The sequence below is a fragment of the Chenopodium album genome, chromosome 17, assembly GCF_948465745.1.
Source record: "Chenopodium album chromosome 17, dcCheAlbu1.1, whole genome shotgun sequence".
Taxonomy (NCBI): Eukaryota; Viridiplantae; Streptophyta; class Magnoliopsida; order Caryophyllales; family Amaranthaceae; genus Chenopodium; species Chenopodium album.
The window spans coordinates 20,429,481-20,449,070 of record NC_137850.1 but is presented as its reverse complement, the minus strand read 5'-3'; the positions used below and the strand labels follow the sequence as shown (position 1 = coordinate 20,449,070).

The 19,590-nt window shown below is 36.0% G+C and overlaps 1 protein-coding gene across 4 annotated transcripts; it reads left to right on the top strand.

Annotated features, from left to right (window-relative positions):
- The first annotated feature begins 1,777 nt into the window (after positions 1 to 1,777).
- On the top strand, positions 1,778 to 17,959 carry LOC145587666 (uncharacterized). Of its 4 annotated transcripts, none has more exons than XR_014101345.1 (5): positions 1,778 to 1,855; positions 2,279 to 2,552; positions 16,445 to 16,703; positions 16,905 to 17,024; positions 17,501 to 17,953. XR_014101345.1 is itself a non-coding variant. In XM_081644380.1 (4 exons), exons 2-3 carry the CDS (start codon positions 2,306 to 2,308, stop codon positions 16,675 to 16,677), a joined length of 480 nt encoding a protein of 159 aa, XP_081500506.1. In that variant the 5' UTR covers positions 1,778 to 1,855; positions 2,279 to 2,305; the 3' UTR covers positions 16,678 to 16,703; positions 16,905 to 17,959. The 4 variants fall into 4 exon arrangements, 2 of the variants coding, with proteins under 2 accessions (XP_081500506.1, XP_081500507.1); XR_014101344.1 differs by having other exon boundaries at positions 17,494 to 17,952; XM_081644380.1 differs by having other exon boundaries at positions 16,905 to 17,959.
- The last annotated feature ends 1,631 nt before the right edge of the window (positions 17,960 to 19,590 follow it).

The window sequence follows — 19,590 nt, the reverse complement described above, 5'->3', positions numbered from 1 at the left end:
GAAAATAATCTACTCACACATAATTAAATCTAAACTAATCAAAGCAATTAAGCAAAACATGATGAACAAAAGCAAATAAATTACTGAAATAAAAAGGGAAGAAATTGTTACCAAAGTTAACGGAAATAATGAATTGAATTAAATCAAGAGTTGTAGAGAGAGAAACAAGAGAGAAATTTAAGCTTAAGAGAAAACTAAACTAATGAAAGAGAGGTAATTGTATCAAAAGCAACTAAAACTTATTTATCCAAAACCTCCAAATCCTAATTAAAATCTAAGTATAAATCGCCGAATTCCTTCTTCAAGACACGCGCCCGGTCGGGCCTGCCCTTTTCATCAGGTATGCATCTCTCGCGCTCGGCCGGGCGCGAGACAGGGCGAAGCATGCCCTTTTTCCTTTTTCACCCTGCCCAGTCGGGTGCGCCTTCGGGCGAGGGCCTATCCGAACGGGCAAAGCCTTGGGCTATGGTTGGTGTTTTGGGTGTTTTTTTCCCTTGGGAAAGTTACAGCTCGAAGATTGGTGAATGCGGCCTGTACCCGCAAAACAACGGAGACTCCGGGTGATTGGAGCTCCGCCTTCGACGATCAAGTTAGTACTTGAATGAGAGTAGGAAAAAGGTGCGGAAATTTAGGTGAGATCTTCTCGGATTTCGAGATCAGGTGCTTCTCTGATGTAAGAGAATGTAGGGTATGCTGTAATCAATTGTAGGTGCCTCGAAAATGGGGGGAATCTCCTTATTTATAAGGTCGTTGGGAAACGTGCCCCACATTAGGTCACTCTGAGCTAATTCTGCTGGGCTGCGCCGTATTACGGCTTACTCGGGATTTGGGCCCTGAAGGCCGCCTTTTTTCTCCCGAGTTCTACGAAGGACACGTGTCAAATGAAGATTGGTCCAATTCGATCCAACCAGAATATGACACGTGTCAGGATATGATTGGCCCACGTGGCATGGGTAAAATTACCTAAAATAGTTGGCACTTCGATTGGGCTTTAATCCTAAACCCAATCTGGATTTCCACTTCGGGACTTGAATACTTAGTCCAAATGCTTCGACTCCTTCAAAGTCGTGCCCTTAATCATCGGTTTGATGACTCTAACCGGCCTTGGGCTATGAAAGGTGGTCATACTCCTCCAATGCTCATAGTTGCTCCAAATAATCCCGGGAAAATGCTCCAAATGTGCAATTTCCTATAAAATGCTACCAAAACTACGAAAACACTATAAAACACACATTAGCAATAAAAGTGGCTCTAAAGAGCAAAAAATACTCCTAAATATGATAAGGGACGGGGGCAAATCACTATATAAAATTGACATATCACAAGGGAGGACCTGTGTTCGATTCCCCGCAACAACAATTGGGAGGGGTCTAACCACCCAAAACAGATCCCCGAATTCGGATTAGCCCAAAGGGTGAACCAGGTGGAACCAAAAAAAAAAAAAAAGAAGTAAATACTTGCTCCACTCTCCTTTTTCGACCGTTTTTAAATACTTGTTCTATTTTTTTATTTGAAAAGCTTGTACAATATTTAATTAATTTACTCACCTAGTGGATCCACTATGATAATATTTTATTAATTTCATATTATCTCTTTTTTAATTCTCTATACTATTTTTGTTTATTATAATTTTTTATTCTCCCACGTACTCCACTACCTCCCTATTTTATTATTTTATCCAATTTCTTCTAAAAATCCGCGAATGGAGAAATGAAGTAAATATTTAAAAACGGAGGGAGTAAAACTGTTAAACCTATTTGTATTCATCTCGAAAGTCATAACTTTTTGACTACTATTCAGTTCAACCAGTGGTTTTCCTATCTCCACCAGACTCCTGGGCTCCTGGCTAATTCAGGTTCTCCCTCTCCCTTTTCATCTCTTACTTATTAATTTCTTACTTTTTAATTGTTTCCAGGAATTAATTCATCGGTTCTTCCATTTTGTTAAAGAATACGAAGTAGTATAAATTTAATTCATGAGTTTATTTTATTTTATTTTTTACTTTTTAATTTTTTTTGTTTTTTTGGCTTTTACATTTCCAGAATTTTTTTACAATAATTGTCTGCTACTGTTTTTTTTGAATTCGTAATTTCACTTTTAAGGGTTTCTCAATTATGATACATTTTGAGCCAATTCATTAGCTTTGGCATGTCTGAATGCTCCAATTTGATTAATTTTTTTTCCGAATTTTTATTGTGTAAAAATGTTTTTTTTTTTTTTTTTTTTACAATTGTTAATGCTAATAACTCATGCTTTTAAAGTATAATTATTTTGTCAGTTACATCAATAAAAGTGAAAGACGGCAATGTTAGCTGAAGGGGTGATTACAGAGTTGAATAGGAAATCACCCAATTACTCAAAAATAGTGGAGGAAGTGGTGAAAATGGAGAAGAAGATATTCCCTAAACACGAGTCATTATCGAGGTCGTTCGATGATGACCTTAGTAAAAAGAATGCTGGATTGCTGTATGCTTATGTTAATGGTGAAGTTGCTGGCTATGCTATGTACTCCTGGCCGACATCGTTACTAGCTCTCATCACTAAGCTTGCAGGTTCTAGTTTATCCCTCTTTTGGCAAATTACTTTTTTCTTTTCTTTTCTTTCCTTTCTTACATTATATCTGCGAACATGATTTTGTTAAATGGAGCATGACTAAATTGCTTGACTAATTTGTTGTGGTTTCTATTCATGTTGTATTAGCTTATTTGCTTTGATGTTGCTTTCTTATGTGTGATTGATTGTTCTTGTGGTTGTCCAAGCATTGCTTTAGTTAGAAGTTCGGTGTCATGTGATTGATTAAGAAAGGTGTTGTTATGGTCATCTTGTACCTGCCATTTGATTAGAAAATTGGAATTTAACTTTGAAAACATGAAATTTGTGGTAGTTATTATATGATTATTGTTTCATTCATTGACAGAAACTCTAGGAAAATTAATGTGATGTAATGCTATCAAATTATACCCTTTTGAATAATTACGAGATTATTAGTTACCGGAGAAAACTTTTTTGCACTACATCTACCTTATAACTGTGATGATTAAAGCTGAATGCACTCTTTGTATGACTAACTATTGTAATTTGTGTACTAGGAAATCTAAGACAAACTTCTATGTAGTACGTAGTATTAGATATCCTACACAGATTTTATCTTTGCACTGTTGCACATGATTTTTCTTCTTTCTAATCTAGTTGGTCTAAAAAATAAACTGAAAATATGAAGCCTATGTATATGATGGCCTGAGCCATGTATATAACAAAGGCAATAAGGGTTTTCATGAAATAGCTTCAGTTGATACAAGACTGTCGATATGTGGGGGACTTTTTTTATACTAGATCTAAATTTTATTTAGGATGATTCATGAGCTGATCTGTCATTAAAAGGCTTGTTTAAGATGAACATATTATGAAATTATCATATTCAAGGATAGTATCATTAAACTCTTTCTTATAAGCGATCCTTGTTGCAAAACTAGTAGCTAAGGTCTCAGCTATTTTCACCCAAATATCCTCTTAGAATGTTGCAAGCAGCCCCTAGAACACCAAAATATAGCTTAGATCATCATGCGAACAGTAACCTCAAACTTTTGTTAGTTAGACAGTTACAACATTGATCTCAATCTCAAATGCATTCTCTGAGTTGGTTATAATTTATATGGATTTGGTTTTCTTAATTATGAAAAAAATTAATTTATTAAATGTGTACTCTGGCATAAGATTGCTTTCTTTACTGATCAAAACCATTGACTGATCAAAATCGGAAGTTTGGGCTAAAATTATATGGACTAGCCTAGGCCACCACACCACCGCCCACCATTATTTTTCACTGCTATTGATTAGCCTTTTGCTGCACCATCTTTTAAGCACACCTGAGAGTGCAGAACTGCAAGCCTGCGACTGTCTAAGTGGAGGGATTTTCTTGTGTAACAACAGTCAATAAAAGTGTATATTGATGTATCTCATAAAAATGGAATGCTCTCAGTCTCTATACCTAGCATCAGTTATTTATACTATAGAGTTAAGTCACTCAGGACAATTGCCAGATATAGGCTCTGTACTTTGGAGTGATATTTGTTTGACGATCTTTTCTTGATGCATGAGTGCTTCCTCCTGGTGTTGAAGGTGTTCACCTTCTTTATTATTTCCTTGTGCATCCAAGCTATAGGCACCTATAGCTGTAAAGGTTATGAGTTATGCTTTTTGTGCAATTATATACATCCCCCTTGAATCTTCAAAGTGCAAACTCCTGTAATTCTAACTCTTCCATTTTTCCATTGATATTTCAATTAGGATAGGAAATGTTTTGTGGATACAATTTGAGCCATTCGTTTTCATCAAAGAACAAATTGTCTTATTAGCTGTTGAATTAGAGTTCTCACCTAAAATAGGGATTTTTACAGATGAAACATTGTGCCTATTGCAAGGCAAGTAATCAGCGAGTAAAAGCAAGGTTTTTGAGATAGCTTGATTGTTAGCAGAAGTATGAAGATATATTTGTAATTACTTGTTTTACTTTAGGAGGATTTCATCCTTAGTTTATTGGTACCTTATAATGAGGAATGACATTGAGCTTAGAAGTCTCTTCGGCTGAACATGAGACTATAAGAGGTTTGCAAACAAACCCGTTTACTTTTTTAATAGGAAAATTTGACATTTGCTACCAGTAAAAGAACCTTAGTTCACATTTGCTACCCATGTAATTTTTTATTTTACTTTTCTACCACCCAAATTCCAAAATTATAGTTATTGCTACCACTTAACATATGCGTTAGGGTTCCATTAAGCGGGGCCCATTATTTCATTAAATAATAATTTAATTTATTAAAAAAAAGAAATTTTTTTTTAAAAAAATTCCCAGCCACTCTCCCCCACCCCGTGCCGGTTCCCGTCGCCCGTGTTGGCGCCCAAACGTTCCCCAAACACCAGTGAACCCCACCTCCATAATTTCCCATGCCCACGCTGCCCGAACCAACCTGAATCGGTGAAAACGAAATTCTAAAACCCGTTTAGGGTGGTTTTGGGGAATGGGTTTAGGGTAGGGGTGCCAAATTTTTGGTGGGGGGAAGGGGAGGGGGGTCGATTCAGGGTGGGGAAAGGGGAGAGGGGCCGTTTCTGTTGGGGGAATGGGTGGTGTTGGGTTGGGGGTTTCGTTAAAACCACCCTAAATGGATTTTACTGTTTCATTTTTAGCGGTTTAGGGTGGTTTAAGGGCAGTGTTTATGGGGAAAGGGAGTGGGGTGGGGTCAGGGGATTGTTTGGGTGCCGGCGTTGATGGGAAAGGGAGGTTGGAGGTGGCAGTGAGTGTGGCTAAATATGTAGCGTTAGCGGGAAGGTGGCAGTGAGGTGGCTGGGGATGGAGGGGTGGTTGGAAGGTGGCAGTGAGGTGGCTTGACGGTGGTTGGGGCCCACTAACGAAAATAGTAACGGCATAAGGCAACAAGTAGTGATATCTACTACCTCCATTTCTTATTATGTGCAACAAGGGAATATTTTATGTCTCACAAATAATACCTCTTTGTTGCACATAATAAGAAATGAAGGTAGTATAATTTTTGGATTAGGTGGTAGTAAGATAAAATAAAAAAAATTAAACAGGTAGCAAACGTGAACCAAGGTTTGAGGTCAATAAACTATGTTGAAAATCCTGATTTTAGGAGCTTTTAAAAGCGAGCTTTGTAGATGTAATTGTAAAATGACTATTCTATTCTAAATTTGTTCATTACTTCCTTATATTAAGGGTTCTCAAAGTTCTTCTGGGGTGTTTGATATGCGAGATTAAGAAGGTGGGAATGAGAATTTATATACCAACATAGCGGATTCTATCCTAATTTATTCATTACTACCATTTATTAAGAGTTCTCAATGGGATGTTTGGTATGTGAGATTAAGAAGGTGGAAATGGGAATTTAGATACCAACATGATTAATTCTGTTGTTTGTTTTAAAAGAATTAGGAAATAAACTCTCATTCAATTCCCACATTTCTAATACCTAGGAGAGGCTAGTAATTAGGGATGGGAATTAAGAGGGGTATGAAATGACCTAATTGCCATTAATGAGAAAGGGGAGGAGGAAGGAGGATAATATTAGTAAGAGCAATGATGTAATTTCTTAGAGTATATCAACATATTCCTAATAGCTACCAAACATAATAACAATGGATCATGGAATTATAACTCGGCCATTCCGTTCTATAATGGCCGCTATGTAATGGGTTTGGGACAAACCATTTTGAGAAAAGCCGTTATATAGCGGCGCATTGAGAATCACACCCAATTCGCTGCAATGGCCGTTACCGTTTTATAACCGTTATATAATTGCGGCGGCCGTTTATCGATTTGCCCACAAAATTGATCCGTATTCACTTAATTTTCTTATCTAAGGTTTGGAAATAAAATACACTAAAAATTTGGAGCAATACTCCTTGTAGCTGTGTGCCCTCCTAGTGCGCTGGCAGCTTAAAAAATCATATCTCCCTCATTTTATATGCCTGTTGTTGGTAATCTCTTAAGATAAGCTTTCATCTCCAAGTTAAATTACTCTAAAATGTTCTAGGAATAAAAACATATGGTCATTTGAAGTACGATCTTTGCATATTAAGTGCACTTTTCTTCATTACTTGTTTAATCATCTTTTAAACTTTTAGCAATGAACTTATCTAAATGTTGCTAAAAAAAAAAATCAAGTTTAATTTAATGCAAGAAACTATCATAATATGTAAGAAAAGCCAAACTTGAGCAACACCGACACACGCACGCAAACAAGACAAAAGTGCTAAAATGTGTTAAAGCTAACCATAAAACTATCAAAACTATGAAAAACAAACTAGGAACACCTCAGAAAGAGTGATATAAATGTCACTCGTCAACAACCAACATCTAAAAACTAACTACTTACAACTAATTGCCGAACAAAGCCTATATATCATGAAAACAACTTGTAGAGTAGATTATAAATTTATAAATCAAGGGTAAGTTGCGAATATGAGGCTTTGGTGGACTCCTAAACTTTGCCATTTAAGGGAACAACTTAGGCGGATCCAGGAATTTAGGTATGGGGGTACGGAATTAGGTTTGTTAAAAAAAAATATAACGCACAAAATTTGCCATACTAGAATTTCAATTAATTACTAATTCCACACTCTTACTAAAGGTCATTGCATGATAAAACGAATAAACCAATTATATAAATTAAAGGTTACACTTCAATAAAGATTTTAGCCAAATTATAATATTAAGGTTTTTATTTTTATTTTTATTTATTTAATTTTTTTTTTTTTATTTTTTTACGAGCAATAATATTAAGCTGATGACTATACATATACACTAAAAGATACTTGTAATTTATAATTGAAGTATAACTAATACATACACTTTGATACATTTCCATAATCTAACACACAAGTACCTTTGATATTAAGCTAAGATTTTTCTAGCTAATACATACAAGTACCCATGACATGAGCACACAAGTACCCTTGCTCGTAATTTTATAACTAATACCTAATGTTTTTCTATCTTCAAAGAATTGATTTAAAATTATAAATTTGTGTGACAAAAATTACAAAGTATAAAGTAAATCATTGTCATACCCATGAGCATATAGGATTGCTTTTAGAAAATAAAGAAAATAAAAAAAGTTGCTTTTAAAGAGACTTAAGAGAGCACACCTAAGACACCTGGTGTCCATAAAAACAGGTCTCCTTTTATATTAATCTACATAGCAGCGCACAAATTCTTGGGTTTCTACTGTGGAAGTACCTAACTAACCTAAGAGACCAGATATTTATAAAACAATGGTCTCTTTTAGGTTTAATCCATATAGCGCGTAACACGCTAGATTGTTAGTCTTGTTACTATGATAGTACCAAAGAGACCGCTTGTTTAAAAAAACGGGTCTCTTTGGTTAACATTTTTTTTTTTTTTTGGGAATGGGGGTATAGCTATACCTCTGTGTACCCCTGGATCCGCCACTAACTTAAAGAATTGTAGTGTGAAACTCTATTATAAATTAAATGAGCTTTGAATAATGAAGAATTGAACCATTTTTTGAAGCTCTCACCGTGAAATTTGTGAAAAGAACTAGGTTAAAAGTAACTATTCTGTCAATATAATGTGATTTTCTATTCTTCGGAGTTCACTATGTTTGAATGCTTCAACAACCACAACAACCACCACAACAACAACATTAAAGCCTTATTTCCAAAATGATTTGGGTCGGTTAACATGAATCGTCATAAGGAATCGTACGATATAAAGAAAAGAGCATAACAAAATCATCATTTAAAAGAGTTCAAAATAAAAAGGTGAGTAAAGTGGGTAAACGAATGAGTATTTAAGAAAAATTAGGGAAGTTTTAAAAGAGAATTAAGAATAAGATTCAAGAAAGTTTTAAAAGAGTGGTTAAAACGTTGAAGTAGAAAACATAAAGGTTTGAGAAAACTTTAGCAAAGAAAAACAATACAGTTCATAAAGCATAAAACAAAGTCGTGTCGAGTCCTCTCTGTACTAATGTTAATGGGGTTAATATTTCATTTGTTTTAGTTGTATTTTTTTTTTTTTTTGTTGGAATTATTGTTGGTTGACCTCTTAGGTTTTAAAGGTACAAATTAAATCCATGAATGCAAGATGCATTGATGTATGTTGAGCTCGTAATTCCTAGCCTATCGAGTCCTGTTTCAAGGAAATCACATAATTATCTGTTAGGGATTATTAATTTTATGGATTTTTCACCAAATATCCTTGAGCTATTTTTTTATTCACCATATACCCATGAAAATTTTCAAATTCACCATATATCCCTAGTTTAACAAAAATGTTACAAAATGCCCAAATGACTAAGGGGTAAATTTGCCACGCGGCAACCTGTGATTGCCTAACATTTATATTAATTAACTTTCAATATAATTATTTTATTAATTTTCAAAAACTAAATAAAATAAAAAAAAACCCACCCACCACAACCCAGCACCGCCACCACCTTGTCCTCGCTAGTTCGCCACACCCCGCCGGCACGAATGCCGCCTGAACCCCCATGCTGGCGCTAGCCCAAAGACATTCCACTTGCCGGTGCCCCGTTGCAACCCTTGAACCAACCACTCCCTAATCCTAAACCTCTCTCCCTTAAAAACCCCTCCCCATCGTCGGCGTCTAAACTCCTATCCCTGCCCGGCGAGCCAAAACCGCCGCTCCTCCTGCTATATCTACCCCTGAACCACCACCCGAAAGCCCAAAATAAAAAAAAACCCCAAAATTGGAACCTTAGATTTTGATTTTTAGGGTTTCGATTTTGGGATTTTAGTGTTTCGGGGTGGTGGTTTTTGGCTAAGGTGGGCGGCGGTGACTTGGGGGAGAGTACCTAGGTGCCGATGAAGGTGGGGAAGGGTTTTTACGGTTTAAGAGGAGGGAGGGGGTATGGGCGGGGCATTGGTTGAGGGGAATTGCGCCGGCGCGGTGAGGAGGAGGTCTAGGCGTCGGCGGCAGGAGGTGGCAGTTGTGGGGCGGTGGCTGGCTGGTGGGGGATTAGAGGTGGTGTTTTTTTTAAAAAAATTTGAAACATTTTTTTTATAAGAACTAATTAATTAATTTAAACAATAGCTAATAACATACTGCCACGTGTGATAACTAACCCTAATGACAAACGGAAGTAACTGTCGTTAGTCATTAAGGGCATTTGGTGACATTTTAGTGAAACTCAAGTGTATATGGTGAATTTGAAAATTTTCATGGATATATGGTAAATAAAAAAAAACTCAAGGGCATTTGGTGAAAAATCCGTTAATTTTATTATATCTTGCATCAAATCTTTGTTCTTAGCTTTTGTTACTTAGGTAGGTTATATTTTAGAAGCTAAAGAGCTTCTTAATTTCCTATAGTTTGATGAGTCTTATGAGCAGCCAGGGCACAAAAGGATACTAGAAACACTACTTGCTCACATTAAGAATCTATCTAAGATATTCAATGAATGCATCAATCCTCCCAACTCGATCACCTACATGATAACAAAGAGTGCTGTCCATCATATAGTCTTGAACACTAACAAGCCAGTACCTAACCCTGCCTGTTTAAAAGAAAAGGCAGGCTTGTGTTGAGACAAAGTATGTAAATGTTGGCTTTATTTTGCAAATTGTATATTCATCACCAGCTAGCATTTCAAGAGCCTTATAGCATTTGAGTTGGTCAACCTGCTATTTCAGGCATTTGATGAATAGCATTTTAAATTAGCCTTTGGGAAAGAGAATACTATTTTGTATATGCTGTTAGGATCCAAAAGAGAAAACGCTCAAGTGTCCTGAATATTTTACTACAAGTAATAGTAATTAGAAACAGTGTTTTAGCTATAGTAGAGTCAGACTTTGTTGTATAAAATCCCTGCTACGCAATTTTAAAGATTGTTAAAAGGGAATACTGGAAAAATAAGTATAGAACACTTTCAGAGCCACATGTATTATAGAGTTAAATAAGACAGTTATGTTGAAGGAGAGTTTAACATTCTAATAATCCACTTAAACGCTTTTGGATTTTGTGTAAATATATTCAAAGTTTTGTTTTTGGATATTAGTTATTTAATTAATAACGAAGCATAATATACATCCCCAAGACCCCAGCTAGATACTTCCTTATAGGTCTCTCTTCTAGTTTTACTGAATAAGTGAAACTATGGTGCTAAACTGTTTAAAGGGGTTTACTTCATGTCTTGTGTGAGGAAAAGACATCAATCCCATAAAACACTACTATAAACTCTCTCGTAAGAGTCGTAACACTCATAAAACTATTTAGTACTCCTAAGTGTCAATTTTTTCTTCTGCTTTAAGGATGCTTTGTTTAGAATGAAAAAATTGGAGGGAAAAGAAGAGAAGAGAAAAGAGGGATCCCATCCTCCCTTGTTAGTGTACCATTTGGTAGGAGGGAAGGGAAGGGAAATGGCAGGATTCATTTTCCTTCCCTCTTTAATAAATCCTATGTCAGAAAAATTTGGGCAAAATGTAACCTTACCTTCTCCCTCCATTCCCTTTCTTCCATTTCCTTCTTCACTCCCTTCCTTTTCTCTTCCACTTTGCTATCCATATAAACCGTTATGTCATCTTTGCCAAAAACTATTAAGCTGTAGTGAATTTTCTGATCCAGTACAGACAGCCCAATCCCTCTACCAAAGCTTGAAACTATTACAATTCGTTGCAGCCATATAGCTACAGTGTGCCCCAGAGTATCTTTGAGGATAGTGCCGTCATTAACCTGTTCTTGGTTGACCTCCAGATCAGCTTGTTGTTACCATGTAATATGCAAACCCAATTTATCTGAGCTTGCACTAACCACTTCAAAAATAAAGGTGTTAAGTCCTTGTTTTCGTTTCCACACAAGGTGACAACAGTATAAGATACAATCCTTATCAATTGCTATTCTGAGTTTGTTCGTTCTACTATTGTTGTCTTGTTGATATGCCTCCCTCATAATCTAAGACTTCATTTATAACATTTTTGAGTTATGTGGTTCTTCCATCTCTACACAAGGTCTTCTTAGCTTCTCGTATGCAATTCTTAATTACCTACTTTGTTACAAAGTCCCATGTCTTCTGAGATGATCCTAATTGCCAGAACCTTATTCTCCAATCCCAACCATTTGTTAAAGCTAGCACGAATCAATTTGATCTTGAACTTATCTTTTGTAATCTCTAAGGTCCACAAAAGTCATTTTATAGCAGCATGCAGCCATATCCATGCTCCTCCTTGCTCTCCTTAGAAAATTAACTTTGGTCCATCCTTAACGATTTTCTTTTTCACTTTTTGTTGACACATTTCCTCGCCAAAGGAACATTTTATTAACTGATTCATCTATCCTAATAACTTTCGTTGGTAGAGTAGTATTCTCAAGAAAGCTTGGATACAAGATAGCTTTAACTTAATTGATTCACTTAGCTACATCAGCAATGTCCAGAGCCTAGCACATAGTTCTTGATGTATCTAGTTCACCCAAGGTTCAATATACGATTTTGGTTGGGGATCATCTGACTGATCATAATGGATATGATGCATTGATTGTGGAATATGTCGTGACTCAAATTTAGCTTCAAAATACTAAGGATTTTATTATAAATTTATGCTATTAGAGTAGTTAGATCATTGGAGGCATAGAGCCATTATTGGGGAGACATGTGGATTTTCTACTGTATCTTTGAATAGCAACTAAGTTTATGTAAAACTCGTGATGCAACATGTAATGCAAAACCATAGGATTGGAACATTTGATCCTGACAAGATCTTAGGTTTTTGAAACACCCCGTACTGAACCAAACGATTTGTGTCAATTGAAATTCCTGTATAATATGGCCATATCGAAATGATGTAGCCGTATATTAATGCTTATTAACAAAAACAAGTTTATTAAATGCTTAGTTGTGAAGCATGGCTCTAAGTCTATAAATAGGGACTTAAGGGTGGCGCGTTTTAGAACAAAAAAAATAGAATGAAGTCACCACTAAGGGGAGATTCTGTTTACTTCTCTAATGTTGGATTTGTACTGCATTCTTCCAAGGGGATTATGCTGCCTATGATATATCTGGACCAGTAGATCCTGTCCATTTCATCGCTATTTGGTATCTTCTGAAAGAATGTTTTGCAATCGAACATTTATTTGATACTTCATGTAAGCGTGGTTGAAGCAAGTGTATTATCCACTGTTATGATGAAAAAAGTAGTCACAGCTGACCAACAATCAAATAATTTTTTACAGATGCTAACTTAATGTTTACTTATGTCTATTGGATGAATTGTCATTCTATGTTTTTGACTCTGACATTACTCTCAATGTTTGTACAGTTTTTGTGTACCTTACTTCTGAACAAGGTACTTATATTAGATATGTTGAGGGTGCTCCTTTATAGTTGTGCGAACCTCTAGTTTATCAGTTGGTTGCAGAATCTTAGTCATCTAGATATGTACCACAAAATTTTTAATATCAGTTACCATACTCTTTTTTTTTTTTTTTTTTTTTTATTATTGAACAAATATTTTTTTTCTGTTCTCTTATTGCTTGTATTAATACCAGCTTCTTTTCAAACTAGAGCTTTTGTTGGTTGCATAGGAACTACAACAAACAACAGATGTTACTTGTTATATGTTTATGCCTTTTGATTTATCAAAACTGACATGAAATATGTTGTCTTTATAAATTTTTATGCACATCTGATTCTTAACAAATTTATAGTTGATAGTTTGTAACAAGCTGTCATACTGTTCTTCTGTGTTGTTGATCACTAGCATGAACCATTTTGTTTCAACAATCAGCCTGATGCTGAAGTTGCAACAGAGGACAAAATAGGGTGATTTATGTGAAGTACTAATGATAGGTTCTTTCTATTTGCTCTCTTCATTGTTTACTTGTGGTGGGAACTCTAAGAAGGTGGACAGTTAAGAAATTTTTGTTGCTTGGTTGAAACTAGGGTCTTTCATTTTCTCCTTGTAGTTAATGAATCCTTTTTCAAACCTCTGTAATATTTCGGTTGTGGTGATTTCACAATTACTACACCATTTCCTTATGTAGTAAATTTCACAATTGTGTCCTAAATTTTCATTTATTACCCACTCTATCTATATACATCCTCTCTTTTCTCTCCCTCTTCACACACTCTGCCAAGCTGCCTTGGTTGCCAACCATGTATCACCACCAACTCTACCCACTTAACCCCCCAGCAAGCACATCCACCACGATCAATCCCATCCCCTTTGTTCCTAGCACCATCGTATCACCACCACCAGTTGTCTTGCCCCTTCACCCCACGAGAAGAATTAAGACTCCCCAACCACAGACCCACTAGCTTCATGTTAACCTTCTTATTATCACAACATATTATCATTGGGATTACTAGATAAGCAAAGTTAGAGCCTTTAGTTGTTATAATTGACCGAAAGGTCTCATATCTAATAACTTTATTGTCAAATTCGAAAACCACTACCACAAAATAGGGAATAGAGATTGCAAAAAAAAAAAAAAAAAAAAAAAAATATAGATCGCCTGTAGGGTGCTCCTTTGAGGGGGTGCCCTATAAAGTCTATAAAACGCCTCTTAGAGGCGATCTATATCTAACACAATACAGAGCGCCTATCCAAGATAGGCGTTTCATATTTTATATAAAAAGTAAATAAAAAACTAGGAAAATAGAGCGGTCATCTTAGCATAAGCGCTCTTTAGCTACATAAAAATAGAACGCCTATCATAGATAGGCGCTCTCTATTCCTCACTTTTTTAATAAAAAAATATTATTAATAATATTATTATTATTATTAAATAATAATAATAATAATAATAATAATAATAATAATAATAATAATTCATAGGTACTCGTAATAACTAAAACACCCTAACAATAACATTTTATTTATACAAAAATTAAAATACAAGTATTTCCATGATAATAACTAAATCCTTTGAGAAAAAAAAATTACGATACAAGGCTTTTTACATAACTAATTAATTATCAATGTTCTAACAACTACTCTAGAAGTGTACCAACTTGAATATGCCTCCAGAGTTGAAAACCACCGCAATCATCCACCCAGCAGTGCAAGCCTCCACCAACCTCAACCACCTTCCATTAAGCGCACAAAAATAGAGGACATGCACCAAACACCCGCAATTCAAAAGATGAAAAATCAGAACTTAATCAAAATTATAACATATAAATCAACTAATAAGGAAATATTACATGAAAAATCGAGATGAAAATCAGAATTATGACATGAAAATTAATTGATAAAATCATGAAAATCAGAAATTATAAAACATGAAAATCAATTGATAAAAGATGAAAATCAAAAGTGAAAACCAATATCACAGATCTATAATAATTAAGTAAAACAAAATTTTAAACGGAAAATCAAAATGTTGAATTAGATTAAATTATGAACTATAGATCGGAAAAAAAAAATCATATCAATCACTTTAAAACAACCAAAAAACGGATTTACACATTAAAATTTGAACACAAATGGGATTACCCTTCATATATCTTTATGCATCTTTGGCCTTCACAATCCGTTTTATAGCAGGAACACTTCATTTCAACCAACCCAGATGTAACAATAGCGGCTTATTCGACTTGATCGACGGTGGCATTGCAGCGGAGCATTACCCTCCACATTTGAATGCAATCGAGCAAATGCATTTTTCGGCTCCAAACCCTCCACATTTCTTCGATTTGCAATTCTCACCTCAAAATTGAATGCTATCAAATTTAACTTTTGAAAATATGAGGGAAATAATACAAATGAGCATGCGTTGGTCTTGATTTTGAGATTGAAAAAAAATTTACTGGGCTCCTGGGGTTTGAGATGAGAGGAGAGAGAAAGAGGAATGAAGATGAGAGGAGAGGAGAGAAAGAGGAGAGAAAAAGGAGAGGAGGGGCGGCGTGCAGCTTGGGGGGATTTTATTTGATAGGGTAACATTTCTTTTTTTTTTTTTTACTTTTTTTTTTAATTATGCTAAAATCATATAGATCGCTTAACTTAGAAAGGCAATCTATATCTATAGTCATATCTTTTATATAAAACCTACAAAACGGTTAACTAAGAGAGGCGCTCTATAGCTTTCAATATAGGCGTTCTATATAATGATAGAGATCGCCTATCTAACTTAACAGCTCTCTTTTATGCGTTATGTATTCCCTATTTTGTGGTAGTGAACAAAGGTTCTAATTTGGACGTTTGGTAAGAAATTCTTGGATATTCAATCTCATGCGATGAGGACTGTTGCAATGGTGTTGGGGCTAGAAGATAAGGATATTTGTAGTTTTATGCCAATTTGATATGATTGTAGTGTTGTTAGGGTTGCGTAATTTTGGTAGTAGGTGGATTGTAATGATTGTGGTTAGGCAGATTGTGGTCGTGGAATTATGTTGGCCGTTGTGTGATATGACAAAGGTGCAAATGTGGTAGCAATTGGTTGGTTGTGGTGGTTCCTGACTTCTTGTTTAGAGGAGTGCCATGGGTGCAAGGTTTTGGGTGGCAAGGGTAAATAAAGTAGTCATTTTAACATCTAGAAATGGTGAAATTAATTTGGAACAAAGGAAACATTTAATTTTTTGATGCATTTAACTTGTAGCTTAGGTGTCCATTTTTTACCCTGGTACGTGTTAAATAGTTCAAGTGTCCAACCCAGTTGTTTTGTGTATTTATTACATGTTTATGTCAAGTGTCAAGTGTCCTATCCATGTCCAAGTGTCAAGGATTGAAACTGAGGTGAAATGAAGAGTCCGAGTAGTGTAGCTATTATGTACCCTGTTATAAGTATGCACTTTCTAATTTATAACTGAAAAAGCTTAATTGGACTTTTTGTTTTTTCTTTATTAATTATTATTATTATTATTATTATTATTTTTTTTTTTTCTTCCTTGTGGGATTAAAGCTTTGATTGATTGATTGATTGAATTAAGATTTTTTCTTTATTGAAAACTAGTGAAAGAGAAATATAGAAGACAAGGTTATGGGGAAGCACTACTTAGAGAAGCAATTCGAAAATGTCAAACTAGGAAGATACAGAGGATATCTCTTCATGTCGATCCCTTGAGAACTCCTTCCGTGGATCTTTACAAGAAACTTGGTTTTAGGATAGATTCTTTGGTAGCAAAGTACTATTCAGCTGACCGAGATGCATATAGAATGTACTTGGATTTAAGCACTAGTGAATGATATGAAGCCTCAGTGTGAATTTTGTGGTAAGTGATTTTCAATGTGTTTTGTTAAGGATTGTGTCAGGAAACATTATTCTTAATGGGAAAAGGTTTTGGTGCTTTTTCTCTGGCTTTTACATCTTAATTATTGACATTTGCATAAATCTGTTTTTCTGGTGAGAGCTTTTGTAATAAAATGAACTAGATTTTGCTTTTACATAAAAGATTTTATTTGCTTTTAACCAGGAGGCTTCCACTGGCAATGCTGAGCAAAATAGAAGGAAAACTGCAAAGGATTAAAGGAGTGACGGGATAATATTGCATCATTTGAACATTTGCCTCCAGGTGTGATCTTCACATAAAAAGGTAAAATGTATTTACGTTCATCCAATTCATAAGCATACCTTGGAAGGCTTGAGGAAATTTAAGTTTATCTCCTTTATAGACATAGTGACAATATCAAGGGGTATTTTTTGTAAAAACGCAGTGATGTTGGGGTTATTTATGTAAATTCATCATTAACAAAAATTCAACTATGTTTAATGTCGTTTTTTACTTCGGTATACAATTGTTCAAGAAAATATCATCAAAATGTAGTTTGATTAAAGTTACACAACTACCAAATCCAAACGAGAAACCTTTATCTAACCTACCACCCCCTTTCTCTCTCTAACCCTTGTCCCTATCCCTTCATTGCTTCTACCGTCTCCCTTTTTCCCAGCCATTGCTCGCCGGCGACTAGTGCGGCTCGCCTAGCCGTTGCCGGCGAGCTCAATCCTTTCGTCTATCTCTCTTTCTGCCTTTTAATTTGTGTTTTTTTGGTCTGTTGGTGAAGATTACAGGGTTCCCCTTCGGTGGTTCGGTTTATTTGGTACATCGTCAAGTGTTTTGCGGCTTGCTTCAACAAATCAAGAACCAAATGCTACTCTTAACGCCGCTGGCGAAAGGAATTTCGTTAATTAATTCCCGACGGTAAATGTTGGGCTCATTATACTAAGTAGCCCACTAACCGTAGGGCACGACAAAGCATCCAAGGAACACCAAGAATCAAGCAAACGGCTTGATTGACACAAGTATAGCAAGGGACTTAAGAAATCAATTAGGTAATTACATACCAAAAATACACCTGCTGAAGAAGGAAAGAAGAATGAAATCAAGAAGATCTTCCCCTTTTGAATATATTCAGATATCTTTGTAACCCTAGTTGTTCCTAGGTATAAATAGTTGAATTGTACATTGTAATAGGACCATACGCTCACTGATACATTAATACAAACAATATATTTCATTGATTCTCTCAAAATTGTATCTTTATTGATCAAGGAGCCTATCCCTATTCAGTATTGTATCTCTTAACTCTTACTTTTATACTTAAATCATTTGTTCATTGCTTTATTATTGTTCTTGGTTATTATGTTTGATGTTTAAGGTTTGATTGTTATTACCCCTCAACTCCTAAGCAAATTCCTAGAGCATCCCAACTAAGATTTGCCTAAATAATTTGGCGCCCATCGTGGGGCTGATAATCAATTAACCTGCCAGATTCCTCAAACAACCAAGACAACCACCATGACTGGACAACCAGTACCCTTCACTATAGCCGAAATCAATGAGGGAATGAACGCATTTCGTCATATTCTAGACCAACAGAAAAGCCAGATTGAAACACTACTAGCCTAAAAAGTCCAAACTGAGGCCAAACTCACCAGCCTAACCAAGCAAAATGAAGCCCTCCGCAACCAAATACAATCGGTTGCATCCAAAACCATCAATACCAGAAAGAACACCGAAGGCATAGCCATGCAGCTCGATATGTCTGAAGCTTTTCATACTCCTGTTAACGGGGAAAGAGGTTCTAACAACAAGGACAAATCCCTGGACGAAGGTTTTATTGGTGCAGGAACTTTTCAGAAAGGTAAGCAGGAAGGAACTGAGGAGAGAAAGATAGAGAAGGTAGTAAAAGAATACCTCAAGGCATTCGAAGCCAAGATTGCAAAAATCCCAGGAGTGCCGAAACCCTTGGAGGAAGAGGCTGTAGATGGCTACATAGAGTCACCCTTCTCAGAAGAGATTGCATGGTAGAAGTACCAAAGCGGTTCAGCACGCCCAATATGGCCATGTATGATGGAACAATAGATCCAGATGAGCACGTGTCCCTCTACAAGCAAAAGATGATGACTAGTTCAATCCCTAGAGACATCAGGGAGGCTATTATGTGCGAAGGCTTTGGAGCCACACTGTCAGGTCCAGCCCTAACTTGGTTCATTAATTTAGATAATAGAACTATACGATCTTTTGCAGGAATGGTAAACCTATTCAAGATCCAATTCGATAGTAGCAGGAAGATTGAAAAGCAATCTTCAGATCTGTACGGAGTTGTGTGGAGGCATGGAGAATCCTTGAGGGATTATTTTAACAGGTTCAACAGGGAAAAGATCGGGATACATAAATGCGATGCCCCTACAACTATCGAAGCATTCAGAAGGGGTTTAATGGATCACAACGAGCTCTACAAGGAGTTAACAAAATATCCCTACGCAACCTTCGAGGATGTACAAGCCAAGGCAATGGCGCAAGTTAGATTTGAAGAAGACGTGTATGCACGAAAGACCCACGAGCCACATCGCTCGTCAAGAAGGAACAACAACTTTCCCAGAAGGGATCATCGATTCAAACCTTATCAACGATCCCGTTTTGATGAAGGATCAGTCAATGCTGTCGAAGGAGAATTCTCAGATTAGAGGGAAGATCCTGAACTCCCACCTAAATTGCATGAATATTGTTTCAATGTTAACCCTGCAGGTGTGATTAGGACATTGAACAAGATAGGAGATACTGTGCAGTGGCCCAGAAAGAGCGATAGGCTAGGAGAGAAGAAAGATCCTTCAAGGTGGTGCGATTTCCATTCAGACATTGGCCATACAACCAATGA